The sequence below is a fragment of the Triturus cristatus genome, chromosome 3_2, assembly GCF_964204655.1.
Source record: "Triturus cristatus chromosome 3_2, aTriCri1.1, whole genome shotgun sequence".
In the NCBI taxonomy this organism is placed as follows: domain Eukaryota; kingdom Metazoa; phylum Chordata; class Amphibia; order Caudata; family Salamandridae; genus Triturus; species Triturus cristatus.
This window is the reverse complement of record NC_140584.1, coordinates 1,162,889,323-1,162,902,498: the sequence shown is the minus strand read 5'-3', so window position 1 is coordinate 1,162,902,498 and position 13,176 is coordinate 1,162,889,323. Positions and strand designations below refer to the sequence as shown.

General features: G+C 43.8%; 1 protein-coding gene across 1 annotated transcript in view; it reads right to left on the bottom strand.

The window, feature by feature from the left end:
- The window catches only part of ARPC2 (actin related protein 2/3 complex subunit 2), a 96,777-nt gene extending 83,939 nt beyond the window's left edge, over positions 1-12,838 (bottom strand). Inside the window, exon 1 of the mRNA XM_085650014.1 lies at positions 12,113-12,838. Within this exon, the coding sequence (XP_085506140.1) occupies positions 12,113-12,186 (74 nt within the window). The 5' untranslated portion in view covers positions 12,187-12,838. The remainder of the gene's footprint in view (positions 1-12,112) is intronic.
- Between the last annotated feature and the right edge of the window lie 338 nt (positions 12,839-13,176).

The window sequence follows — 13,176 nt, the reverse complement described above, 5'->3', positions numbered from 1 at the left end:
GGAATCTACATGGGAGAGAAAACTCACACAGTAGCACTCTATGCAGATGACGTGCTCTTGGCTGTTACCAGTCCTCGCCAATGGCTGCCCCCGATTTTGGAAGAACTTGAAAGGTTTGGGGGGCTTCGGATATCAAGGTGAACCCCTGTAAGTCACTCGCCCTAAACATTCCACGAACAGAACAAGCCTCTTGGACAGCGTGGTTTCCTTTCACCTGGGTGACACAGGTGGTACCATACTTGGGGGTTCAACTCCTTTGCACACTGGACAAAATAGCAACATATTATTTTGAGGCTCTGCTCGTGGTGGCCCGCTCCATGGTTCAATCTTGGCATGGGGGGCCCATTTCATGGACCAGCCGGATGGCTGTGTTCAAGATGTCCCTGCTTCCCAAGATCATGTACCTCATGCAGACGTTACCACTTTTGCCTCTGCCACATAGTCTGCAAAAATTACAACGGCTCATAGAGACCTTTGTTTGTGGCGGCAAGAGCGCACGCATGAACAAGGAGCGCTCGTATCTGCCTGTAGCGAAAGGGGGGACTAGGCATCCCACATTTGCTGAAATACTACCAGGTTGCTCAATTACACTTTCTGGCGGAAAGGCAGTGTCGGACCACGAAGAAACATTAGTGCCAATTAGACCAAGCAGTGTCGGGTTCCCATATTTGGAAAATCCCATGGCTCCTGCAAAAGCATCGACCGCCGGGGGTATACAACTCCCATGTGGTTCGAGCGACACTTGGAGTGTGGGATAACTTGTGTGTGCCAACCCAGTTTTCCTCCCAACTCTCCCCTCTCATGCCCATTATAGGGAATGCTGACTTCCCACTGACATCGCACGGCCCATTTTTCATCCGTTGGCAGGGGGCCAATTGTAAGAGGATCAAGGACCTATTGGATGTTCTAAACCTCTTAAACTTCCCACAGTTGCAAAGAGATTTTGGATTGCCCGACAATACAGAGTATTGGCACTATATTGCAATTCACCATTGGGTAATGCTCCCACAGGTGCGTCCTCATGCGAGCAGGCTACTTACTCCCTCCGAGCGATGGATCCTTTCTCTGCGGGATGAGAAGCGCTTCCTCTCTGATATTTACACATTTTTAACAGGGCATAGAGCACCTTGACCTCTCTTGCACGAACATGATGGCAGACGGTGTGTGAACAAAAAATGTCCGATAAAGAATAGTTGGACATTCTGCAGTGAACCTGAAAGTCTGCCTGCAGTGTGTCAGGCAGAGAAACCCTTCTCAAGCTTACTCACTATTGGTATTTCACACCAGCATGCGTACCTCGGTGGAGGAGGGGATATGATAATTGCTTCTGGCGCCACTGCACAAGCTTTGGGATCTAATCAGTATGGAGTAGTTGACCTCTATTGTAGAACATACTATTGCTACCTTTGAAAAGACTTGAGGGCCGTGTCTGAAATTTCTATCTCATACTTTTTTAGAGCATTCTTGCCCAGTGTATCAAGAAGTACTCCATCTAACTGTGGATTTCCCGGGGTCACCTTGATTTCTCAGTGAGCCGATATGGTGTTTAAACATGGCTACTCAAGGAACTGCATGTATGCATAAAACTCAATAAAAAAATGATGTTATCGTAAACCAGCTATCCCCCTGTAACAGTCATGGAACAACTCCACTCGGGTAGTAAAATCTTTAAAGGACCCTATCGGAGTAACAATAACACAGCATCAGGGTGCGCAGACCCCTCAAGTGGAGCCAACAAATAAAATTGAGTAGTTACAATACGTCCCTCAAGAGGTGCGTCAGTAGGGAACAACACTGGATCCATACAAGGCAGAGCAGGCCCTGTGCCGGATCGGGGGCCCAATCAAGGACACAACAATGAAACTGCTTTGCCAAACAAAAACACCAGGCTAATGTTCACTCCTGAGCACCCTTCACATGGTCCCCTCAATATCCTAAATAGGGGAACATCCTATGGTTATTTAAGTCCATCCCTGAACTGAGTAGATTGGAGTCTAGCAACATCATAGCAATAGAATACCTAAAGGCCATCAAACTACAGAACCCACACTAGCAACATTTACTTTGAGAACAGTCGCACAGCTAATATTGTCCAGATCAGAGCGATTCAGCTCATAGGGTATCACAATCATCCCGTTTAAAGAAATAGGCTCTGCAGGAAGAAGCCATTTTCAATTTTATAAACCACAACGGGCTGTACTATCACAAACTACAGTAAACAAAGTGTGCAAACCACAGACTACACAGGGGAAGACTGGCCCTGGCTGTCCGCAGCACTATCCAGCAGAAGCCTCAACTGAACTAGCCCCTAAGCATCCACCTGTTTCAATCCACCATCTCTATTCTTGTGTTCCTGGAACGCCACCTGCCTTACTCACAAACTTCATTCTCCTGCCGTGACTATGTTTTTTAAGAACCACAAAATTATAGTTCTACAGAAAACATGGGCAGAGACAAGCCTAACGATTGTAGGCTACACTGAACATTGGACACCGGCCTTTAGGGTACACAAGCACGACAGATCAAAAGGTGGGCTAGCTATCTATACCAGAGGCAAGTTAAAAGGGATCATTAATACAGTAACACTCGAAGAAGACTGGCTGTCCGGAATCAAGATTTATAAACCAAGACTGCAGCAATTGATATTACTGATAAACACTTACATTTGTCCAAACGCAAGACAGAAAAGGTCAAAATTCAATTGTCTAATACAAACCCTGTGTGACCTAGCTAACGATTTCCCAAAATTAGCATGCTTGATCACTGGGGATTTCAACACAAATCTCTTCCAAGACCTCCCGGAAGACAACGACGCACTCCCCCCCAAGGAGAGACTGAAACATCACTGAACACGCCAAGAGGATGCCCGCGTAGCAAGCTTGGCGAACACATGGCACTACAACTCAGCAGCATAATACTGAAAGGTTGCTTCGCCCAGGATAAGCCGCCAAACTGGACGAGAACCAATGGGAAAATCTGCTCCTTCCTTGATTACTCCATTTGTAATGTTGAAACCTTTGTAGAAAAATAGAACATCACTTCACAGGCAGAGTGTGACCATTGCCCACAAATCATTACGCTATGATTCAATCTGCCTTGGCACGGACGACATTTAGCGGAATGCAGAAGAAACTTAAACGGTTCAAAAGGACAGATTCCATCAGTGACATCCTTATGGCTGTATGAAAGGTGCATCTAGATGAAAAATTTACAAATAATGTATCCCCTACTACGGAAAGGATGAATTTTACCACGCAATTGCTTACAAACTTCCACCGATCCACCGTGTCTTCCAATGAAGTTTTCACTTCAACCACGATAAAGGACCTCAAGAAAACAAGCAATAAATCCTTGAGGCGAGTTCGGAAGTCTCCAGGCGACAGGGAGCATCTAAATGCATTCAAGCAAGCGCAGAAAGCCTTCAGGCAAGCAGTCTTCTCAGAGAAGCACAAACAATCTGAGCTCTTCTGGGTAACACTGCTTTATGCCAATAAGAATCCTAACTCTAGGGGTTTTGAGTCCCTAGTGAACAAACACATCAACAGCCAAAGGAGCCTGGGCTGTGCAAGCATACCTGAAGTAGAATGAGCAACCTTTTTAACTGCGCATTTTGAGGCCACAGAGGAGGAAGCTAGCTCCATGGATAATATTTTGAAAATGACATCTACGTCACGTTTTGGAACCCTTGCGCCTTAATGTCATTTAGGAGGATGTTAGCCCCACAGAAAATAGTGTGCAAATGGCTCCCTCATCCGAAGATGGAGTATACCATCAAGATCTGGACATCCCACATCCCAAATCCAGGGACTCTGCCTCTCTTACATCCTGTAAAGTGCATGCCCTAACAAAAGGAAGAACGGATGGGGCCCCTGGGCCCAACGGTTTGCCACAGGACTGTTTAAATAAGACATTCCGTTTTGAGATTAACAGTTCACTAGGCTATTTAATTACCTACTGCCAGAAGACCACATAGATACCAGACTTAATGGCATGCGCTATAATACATCCGATCTATAAAGGCAGTACAAGAGCTGATCCAAATATCTATAGGTTGATAGCTCTCCTTGACAATGATGCCAAATACTATGTCAGCCTGCTCCTGGAAGACTTATAGTAATGGGTAGAACAAAATCGGCTAATCCACTTCAATGGAATGGGGTTTATGGCTAAATCTGGGATGTTACCAATCTAAAGGCAACATCTGCCCTGATGAATAAAGCAACAACCACACAATCTTTGACACACTGCTGCTTCGTCGACTTCAAGGCAGCGTTCGATTGAGTCCCAAGGGGGGAGCCCTGTGGGCCAAGTTACACAGATGTGGAATACCCCAGATTCTCCTTTAATACACCTACAATGGGAAACATGGATAGCTATCAAACTGGGAGATGGCACGCACATATCCAGAAAAATCATGACACCCTGAGAAGTGAAGCAGGGGTGCGTATTAGCCTCTTTGCTCTTTAACCTATTCATTGCAGATCTACTGCAGACACTTGATGCTACTAATAATCATAGCCCAACAATAGGTGGCAGACGAATCAGCAACTTGTTGTACGCAGATGATCTTGCCCCATTTAGTCACACAAGGGTAGGCCTCCAACGACTACTTAAGCAGCTGTACACCTATACAATTGTTAATAAATTAGAGATGAACCTGATCAAATCTAAAGTTTGTAACTTATGGGCTGAATAAATATCAGGTAGGAGATTGGTCCTACAACGGCAACAGAATTGTATTGGAACATTTCTATAACTACCTAGGGGTTTACATCGAAACCACTTCAACCTATGGCCAGTAAATTTTGTTAGGCAGAGATAACAGCCAGCTGAACAAACTTGTTAAGATATACAAGCTGGTCCTTCGATTACTGAAATCTTCATCCGCTGTACAGGTCAGGCTTGAACTTGGCCTCCTCGATCAATGGCAGCAGGTGCCAGTACCTTCCTTAACCTCTGTCATAAGTTACAGAAGGCCATGGCCGGTAGCCCAGAGGCATTGCTATGGTCCGAAATCAGCTGCAGCCACCCCAGCCAAGCTCAAAGTCAGTTCCTAGAACACTGTCAGTAACTCATTAATGCGAAAGATCTCTGGGTCAGCAACCCCATTCAACAACACTTCAAAATGAGAATAAGAAAGTGCGTTCTCCAATGGTTACTTCATTTGGACAGGGCACTACTCGCCAAACGCAGGCATGCCTGGGCAATTATTAGCAGGTATCGGCCATCCACCCCAGCACCAAATATTTCATGAACATATGCTGTCCATTGGGAAGTAAGATTCATGGGCCTCAGGGTAGGCAAGTGGCCATTTTTAAAACATCTAGCAAGCTGGTGTTGCCCAAGCGCGAACACAACCTGCAGGGGCTGTGGTGGCTGCAAAGAATCATTTGAAAATGTCATATACCTCAGCCCAACACTGCTGAGCGAACGCAGGGCCAGACTACGAAGAGAGTGGAACAGTGCTGGAGTTCGCACATGTCCGCAGGCTATCGTCGCCTCTTTAAATCCTGACAATACAGCCTTTTACTGACGAACTTTGTCACCACTGCATCCAACATGCTCAGCCGGCTAGGGGTCCCAACAGCTTGGTCTCGTACACTCCTCTGAACCATCTGTGAAAAGTTGTGTTCAACCAAAACAGCCCCTGGAGTGATGCATACCTGCGTGTGCTTGTTTTGATGACCATTCTGCTGCTATTATTGGTTGTTTTTAACATCGCACCAGCATGTTGGTAATAGGAAGCAAGATGCTGCTATTCTGGTTCAAGCCAACCAGATGAGACATAGTATTGCATTTGTACTCTTGCTGAATTTTGTGCTGTTACCATTGGGGAAATACCAGATGCAGTGTTTTATTTTCTTATTCTATGTCAATTATTTGTTAAAATCAACCAGCCACATTAAACTGCACTCAACAACAATAGAAACAACAGATCATGGACTGATGAAAATCCGTGAGTTCAATCAACCCTGACGATCACTCGGCGTCACTCGTGGTTGTTCTAATATTGTATCAGCACTTTATTAGGTTACTGCTTGGTTGGTAATGAGGACCAATTTATCACCCATCTGCTCTGTAAAAATGATTGTCTCAAGGCATTTGCACTGTATCTAACCTTTGTGCTGCTATCAATGAGGAATAGCTAGTTAGTAGTCATCTAGGTGACTAGCGTGGCAACCTCAGTATGTTTCAAATTGACGATAATATAGTTTTAACATGTATGAATGTAATCTTTGTTTTATTGAGTCGGTTTTCAAACTTTAAAGGTTTTAAATAACCATAAGCAATAAAGCATATACATATTGACATTGCCATATACATTGTCTCTTTCCTTGAGTTCCGGGGTCTCCATATAAATTACATCACAGATTTTATGGCGTTCTGAAGATAGATGTGTCATCCTGCACTTTCAAATGTATAACATCCCACGAGAACACACTAATTATGTGCTGTGTTTGCCTATATGTTTTTGCTTTTGTGAAAGAAAAAACATCCGATAATTCAAAAGACTGATGCTTTGATCATGCAGGATTCTAAAAACCCTGAGTACTTTTGTCAGATTGCCATATCTGAGAAGCACATGATTGATCCGCAGGTCCATGGGGCTCAATTCTAGACTTGGATCGGCAAAGAGAAATGTCAACTACATGAGTCAGTCTAAACATGTCTGATGATTACTCTATAACTTAGAGATTTCATGTACATTCCAAAATAACTCAGAGATGTGCTTCCTAAATTCAGAAAATAGCTCAGTGTACGATTTAAAAATAGTTAATGCTTGACAGTAAGCAGCTCATCTCAACGTAAAAGAGTAAAGGCGGAGAACAACCCCACTTATTCACCACAGGAACGCATCGTATTGCACATCTGCAGGTTCACATTCCTGTCGAGTTCCTCAGCAAGTCGTAGCTCGAGCCACACGTGTTTTAAAAAAAAACAAAAAGCAGAAGTTGGCCTACTTCCTCCCTGATGGGGGATGGAGCAAGAAAGCTGCAGGCATCATTCATTTAGCAAACAACCCGGTATCAGAGTGGTGCGCGTGTACTTTGATACACGTTGAGCAAAATCAAGCAGTGACTTTACAGTGGCAGGTAGAAAACATACATTACACAGTGGAGAGCTTAAAACTTTCAAAATACTGCAGTTAGTAACCACATCCCAGCAAATGAGATATATAGAAGGTTATATGCAGTTATATGATAGATGACCTGGGCGTATGAACTGTGGACAACTTCTAATTGTAAAGTTCACACTGTAGTACGCCGGATATGCTCTGTATGCCACACTAACAATAGTCCCAAAAAGCTGTGGAAAATCTGAGTAGGGGAGCTTTAAAAAGCCTCAGAGAGCAATGTGTGGAAGAAAGGAACGCACCGCCTGTCACACGTCATTGACACTGTACCACATTAAATGTACGAGCTAATGCTTCTTTTGTTTCGATAATTACATTTTGTGTAGAAAAGCGTGAGCGTGCGTTGAAGACGCGAGATATACGCCCACCTCCTTTTTTCTTACAGGTTTTTATTTTATAGCAATCGAGGCTCTGGATGTGTGAGAAAGGTGTGCTTGCGCCCATGGGCACCAAGGGGCCAGACCAGAAAGCCACGGCGATGTCTTGTCCCTCCTAGGGCAATTGATTGATGTTGGAGAAGGGAGGCTTCCCCACCCCAGTGACAGTACGCGGATGGGTAAACGGTGCAGCTTCAGGAGGGGGATTCTTTCTAATTCCGTGCGAACTGAGCGCCTCCCTCATTCTTGCATAAGAGTTCAGACCGCCCCTGTTGGAGGTCGTTGATAATACCCGCCACTATTATTTATTGTTCATTAGTAGAGCATTGTATGCGTTCATTGTCCATGTTTACATTGCCCTAACTTTTTCGGATCTTTACAATATTCTGGCTACCTTCATCTATGTTGTGGATGTAACTGTATGCCATGGAAATGACAAAGAAATCATTTGATTTAAATTAAGGTATTCACTTGAGTGACAACTATATTAAACCGTTTAATTTCTATCGCTGAATAAGAAATCCCTTCCACTCAGCGTTTCCTTTTCACAGAAAATTGCACGGATACAAAACGAGCTAAAACAAATCATTTCCATTCGCACTGGGTTAGAAGAGATTTGGTGCCCATTTAATTTGGTAAAGTAACTAAACACAAAAACAAGCACCGACAAAGCCAATAGGTCTCACTTTGGGGACTGTATGGCTGTGCAAATGTTTTTTAGACAATCTTTACAGGATCAGCATGGCTATATAATTTTAAAAAAGCCTTTGATGAGCCTAGCCACGTTATTTTGTAGGTATACCCACACACACACTTACAAAATGACACAGCCACTTTTTTTTAGATCACAACCCGAGTTGCAGCTACCTAAAAAACACAAAAAAATCCGAAAACATTTTTTAAGCAGTTGTGGGCAGCAACACCAGGTTGAAGCAACATGTGGAGGAGGCAGAAGCAAAACAGAGGACGCAGGTGGGAATGAAGCAAAACATAGCTTAAGTAACCTGGAGGGCGCAGGTAAGGACAGCAGTATCAAGGGTTGGGGAAGAAGCAACATGAGGAGCACGAGTAGGAGAAAAGCAAATGTACAAGAGAGGGGACTATGAAGCTGTCCGGGAGAAGCACATGGGTGAGAGAACAGAACAGAACACGGCGAGGAGGATAGAGAAGTGCAAGAGGGAGACAGATTAAAAATACATGCACTCTTGTAGAGTGCTTTAACAAAAAGAAAAAATGCATGGCAAGCGAGCATTGGTATGACACAAGTAATGTGTTCATGATCCAGGGTAACGAAAAACACAAGAGGAAGGAAAGCGCAAACATGATGACGAATAAGATGCAAGCAAATGCACGTAGCAATAAAGCCAACCCACGGTAAGCAGTGGGGGAACTGGAAGGAATGTACAATGCAGGAAACCAGCAGTTCATGTTTGACCCATGGATCTGGCATGCTTTATTCAGGGATTTGGTGGCAAGGACTAGGTGCTACAGAAAGAAATAAAACCGATGCCTACCTTAATCTCCAGGTACAAAAACTCAAGCCCCTTAAATCTGGACAAAGGCACGACACTAGCAAACCCATCCTCAAGGTAGCCACTCATATCAACACTCCTTTAAAGACCCTTATTCAATCTATGACTTTAACTTGCCTATCGTAGGATACACTCTGTTTTAGGAAAGGCTCTCCCCACCACCTTTACTGTGGTAAAACGTCACTGATTCCAACCTCTAGTTATGCTAAATTTAAGAGGGATTACCCATCTACCCTACTAGAGGTTACACCACCTAATGCAGAGGAAAACATACCACTCCAAGCATTCCCTGGAAATTCAAATTTCAGACTCCCAATAATTTCACAAGGTCATATCCTCCCACCTTCAAAATGGCAGAATAAGGTTCAACAAATAGATTCTGGCACCACAATCTGAAGCTCTCTCAACACAACAAGTCCTGTATGAGTAAGGCTTTCCAATGACAATATCGTTGTTACAATGGTTATGGCCTCAAAGAAAAACTCTTGACATTGATTTTATCCACTTGTCCCTCATTCCACTCTCAACAGATAGATTTAAACACCCCCCTTATGTATGTGTTCACAGTGACAAACTTCAATGCTCAGTTTCCCACCCTTCCCATACCTTGCTTTAACTGGGATGAAAAGGATGGAGAGGTGGGGGCACGAAAAGGAGTATGGCAAAAGTAGCATCCATAACTAGGACTCCTTTCCAAGAAGGATGACATATGTAATTTATTATAATCTTGTCCTTCAAAGCGGTTGCCAACTGACACCTATTTGGATGCCTTTCTGAGAGATTTGTTATTGCATCCAGACATAACACAACAAAAACATACACATAAAACAAGCAAGACTTACTGGCTTTGCCAATGTTTGTTAGCAGTATCAGATAAACAAACAACATTGTCGGTAATAATTAGAATTGAAAATATTTAAATTCTAAATATATGAGAATTAATTAAACATTAAGGCCAGTGGAAGGAGTGGTGATCTTCAGAGCGTCTCAATCACTCCTGCACTAACATCTTTCTGGAACTAACCTTCTGCATCTCACACGTCATCTCTTTCCACTCTGCCCGTCTACATTTATTTCCTTGTGTCAGATTCTCTTCACCATGCACTCTTCTCTCACACACATACACTCTTCCTTTCTCTCGGCCCACCTGAAAACAAAGCATTTTCTTTGGTCTGCCAATATTTTAACAGGTGTGTATAGTGTTCATATTATGTACTGTGTATAGCTCCTTTGTACTTTTTCACAGAATGGTTATTGCAATTGACACAAATATTACCATCACTCTTAGTACTCTGCAGAGAGGTCATGGATTGGATAAGCATGTAATGTGAACACCTGCGTTATGAAAGATACACTGACAGGCACTGTCAAACTTGTGGCGCATAACAAACACTCACACCCTAAAATCAGACAGACACCCAAAGTTAAAGCAGCTTACAGCATGAGCTATACAATCATAGGGCAAATAAATAAGCTACGGAAACATAACCACTCAAAAACCTGTGCCCTTATGGAACGCAAGATGAAACAAACAGTGACAGCATCGCTCCATGGACTACTTACATTACTTGGTTTTTACAACCACGGTTGCTGAACTGATCAGTGTTTTGCCAGTAAAGGACATGAACATAAAGCTCGGTAAGGAACCGTTTCAAAGGCTTATTTAATTACTGCTAGGTATGACCCTACTTAAAGGTCTGCTCCAATCTATGCATGAGTTCTTATTGTGTGCTGTTCCATTAATGGGCCGACCCTGGCCAATTCAAGATGCCGCTTGTGTACATCCTCTTTCACAAGTACTATTTCAAACTAACAATGTCCCTAAGAAGATAATTACACAATCAATAATACAGAAAATATCAGTTACAATGTTTTAGTAATCAGAAAGTTACAAAATAACGTGTATATACACATAAAGTGACAGTCGAGGGCAAAACGGGCTTGGTGCTTAAGTGATAAGGAGTGTGTGATATGTGTATAACATAACGTGTATGAGGCGCACGTTCACCCAAGGGTATCTTGGCGCTGAATAACATATGTGTATACTGGTTACTCAACTAAATGGTATCAATTGTGTGCAGCCTGTATTACACAATTAATCATATATGAACAGGTCTGTGCACCTAAGTCGACGGCGTTTCGATCCATAACTAATGCGGTATCATCATCAGGACTTGAAGCCCGAGAGAGACAAAGGTAAAACCCACGTGAATTATGTACAATATTCACTGAATGATGGATGCAGGTGCATCAAGAGTGATTTTTAATGGTGTAAGGTAAGGTCACAAGGAGCCAAGAAATGAAATTCCAGGCGTCGGGAACCATGAAGTGCTGTTCTCGCGCCAATATCGAGCGGGAAAACGGTCTGAGCGGATAGATTCTGGCCAGAAGTGCTTACAGTGTTTCTTCTGTATTTCCATTAAGAACTCACCATTTAATAGCTTGGATCCTTGTAACCTGATCTTAATTATTAAAACAGTTTTGCAACAGACTTATTCTATATTAGAGATTTCATAATTATCTTCTTTGGAACCATTTTACGTTTGAAATAGCCAATTTACCAGAACCCTGTGAATTTCATGAGTGTCATGGAACTCTTTCACGAGTACTTGCACTGTCCCCGCCCAAAAACGTGTCCTGCCTGTGTCTTCCTACCACGCCCCTTCACTCAAAAGGAACAGGGCGCTACAACCGTGTTCAGTAATGCACCATCGCACGCTTTAGTCCATGCAACCCGAAAGATTTCCACCACTACCTAGTTTCAAAAGCAAATAAAAACTTAACATTGCTCTCCACTGACAGACTCGTGAGTCAGTTGAGGCTCATGCTTCACCTTTAGTATTATAATGCATCTCGACACCCCATCGTCAGTGGCTAGACATCCTCACAGCGCAAGCAACCCCAAGCTTCATAGTCCCCAAGTGTTGGGTCTACCCCAATCGCCACTATTCGAACGCCTCGTATCACTACTCCCTTTAACAGCCCTCTTCCCCAGAATTGCACACGCCCTCTTCCCGTCCAAGGTGTGTCCCTCATGGTAGCCCTCCCTATCCGTGACTTGTCCTCACCCTGCCTGCGCGCTCTCCAGCTTCAGGCCGAGGGTCTCCTCGATGATGCGGTTGTTCACCTCCAGCAGGATCATGGTCGGGCAGTGGGGGCACGACAGGGGATGCGGTATGGGAGAAGGCGGGAGAGCTGGGAGATGCCCTGAACCGGAAAGGAGTCCTGCCTGTAAGGGGACGTAGGGGGCACTCTGGCTTTCTGTCCTTTCGGGGTGTCACTTCACCGCCTCCGGTCTCCACCCAAGCTCAGCAGCCGCCCGCTTCCGCTCTTGCTGTCACAGCCAGCGCGCAGGCGCAGAACGTCCTTAGTCAACACTTCCTGCTGCTGTCACATCCGTCGGCTGCCAGACCGCGGCGGAAGCGCTTCACTTCCGAGTGTTAGAGCAGTGTGCGCATGCGTCGCGCTCTGTTTCCGCATTTTCTCTTGTCTGACTGTCTGCTTCCGCTTCACAAATTTCGTACCGGAGAATGTCTCTTCTTTCCGGGTTCTACTTCTGGACTCCACGGTATTCAATTGAAGTATAACTGTACACTGCCAGATTACAAAACCTACCTAGCCACTGCAACACCCGCAGACACTAACGTCTCACCAGAAATGTATGACAAGAAAATACTATCTAGTGAGACCATGGCGATCTTCGCGGGACAGTGACTTTGGCACAATTTTTATACTTGTCTTGACAGGCATTATTGAGCTAGTTTACCTGCATGCTGTACTGACTTAATATTCGGACAATGAAATAAAAGAAATACTTTTTTAAAAGAGCGATTTACCACGATACCGAGTTTGCTAAAGTTGTACTATAAACCGACTACGATGATCACTATCGAAACTCTCTTTGAATTTTAGATGTTTTTAGGTTAGTTACCACGTGTTGTTTTATTTATATTAAACATAGATTTTTAGAAAGCATCCTATAAATTGAATACCGTTAAGGCGAATAACGTATACATATAGAATAGTGTACATTTGCTTCTTTGCTATAGGAAAGGTTTCGGTTGAAGATCTGCCGTCGTTGTAGTGTCTCCTCCCTTTCCTTCTTATGACTAGGGACCACTCTAAGATGGCC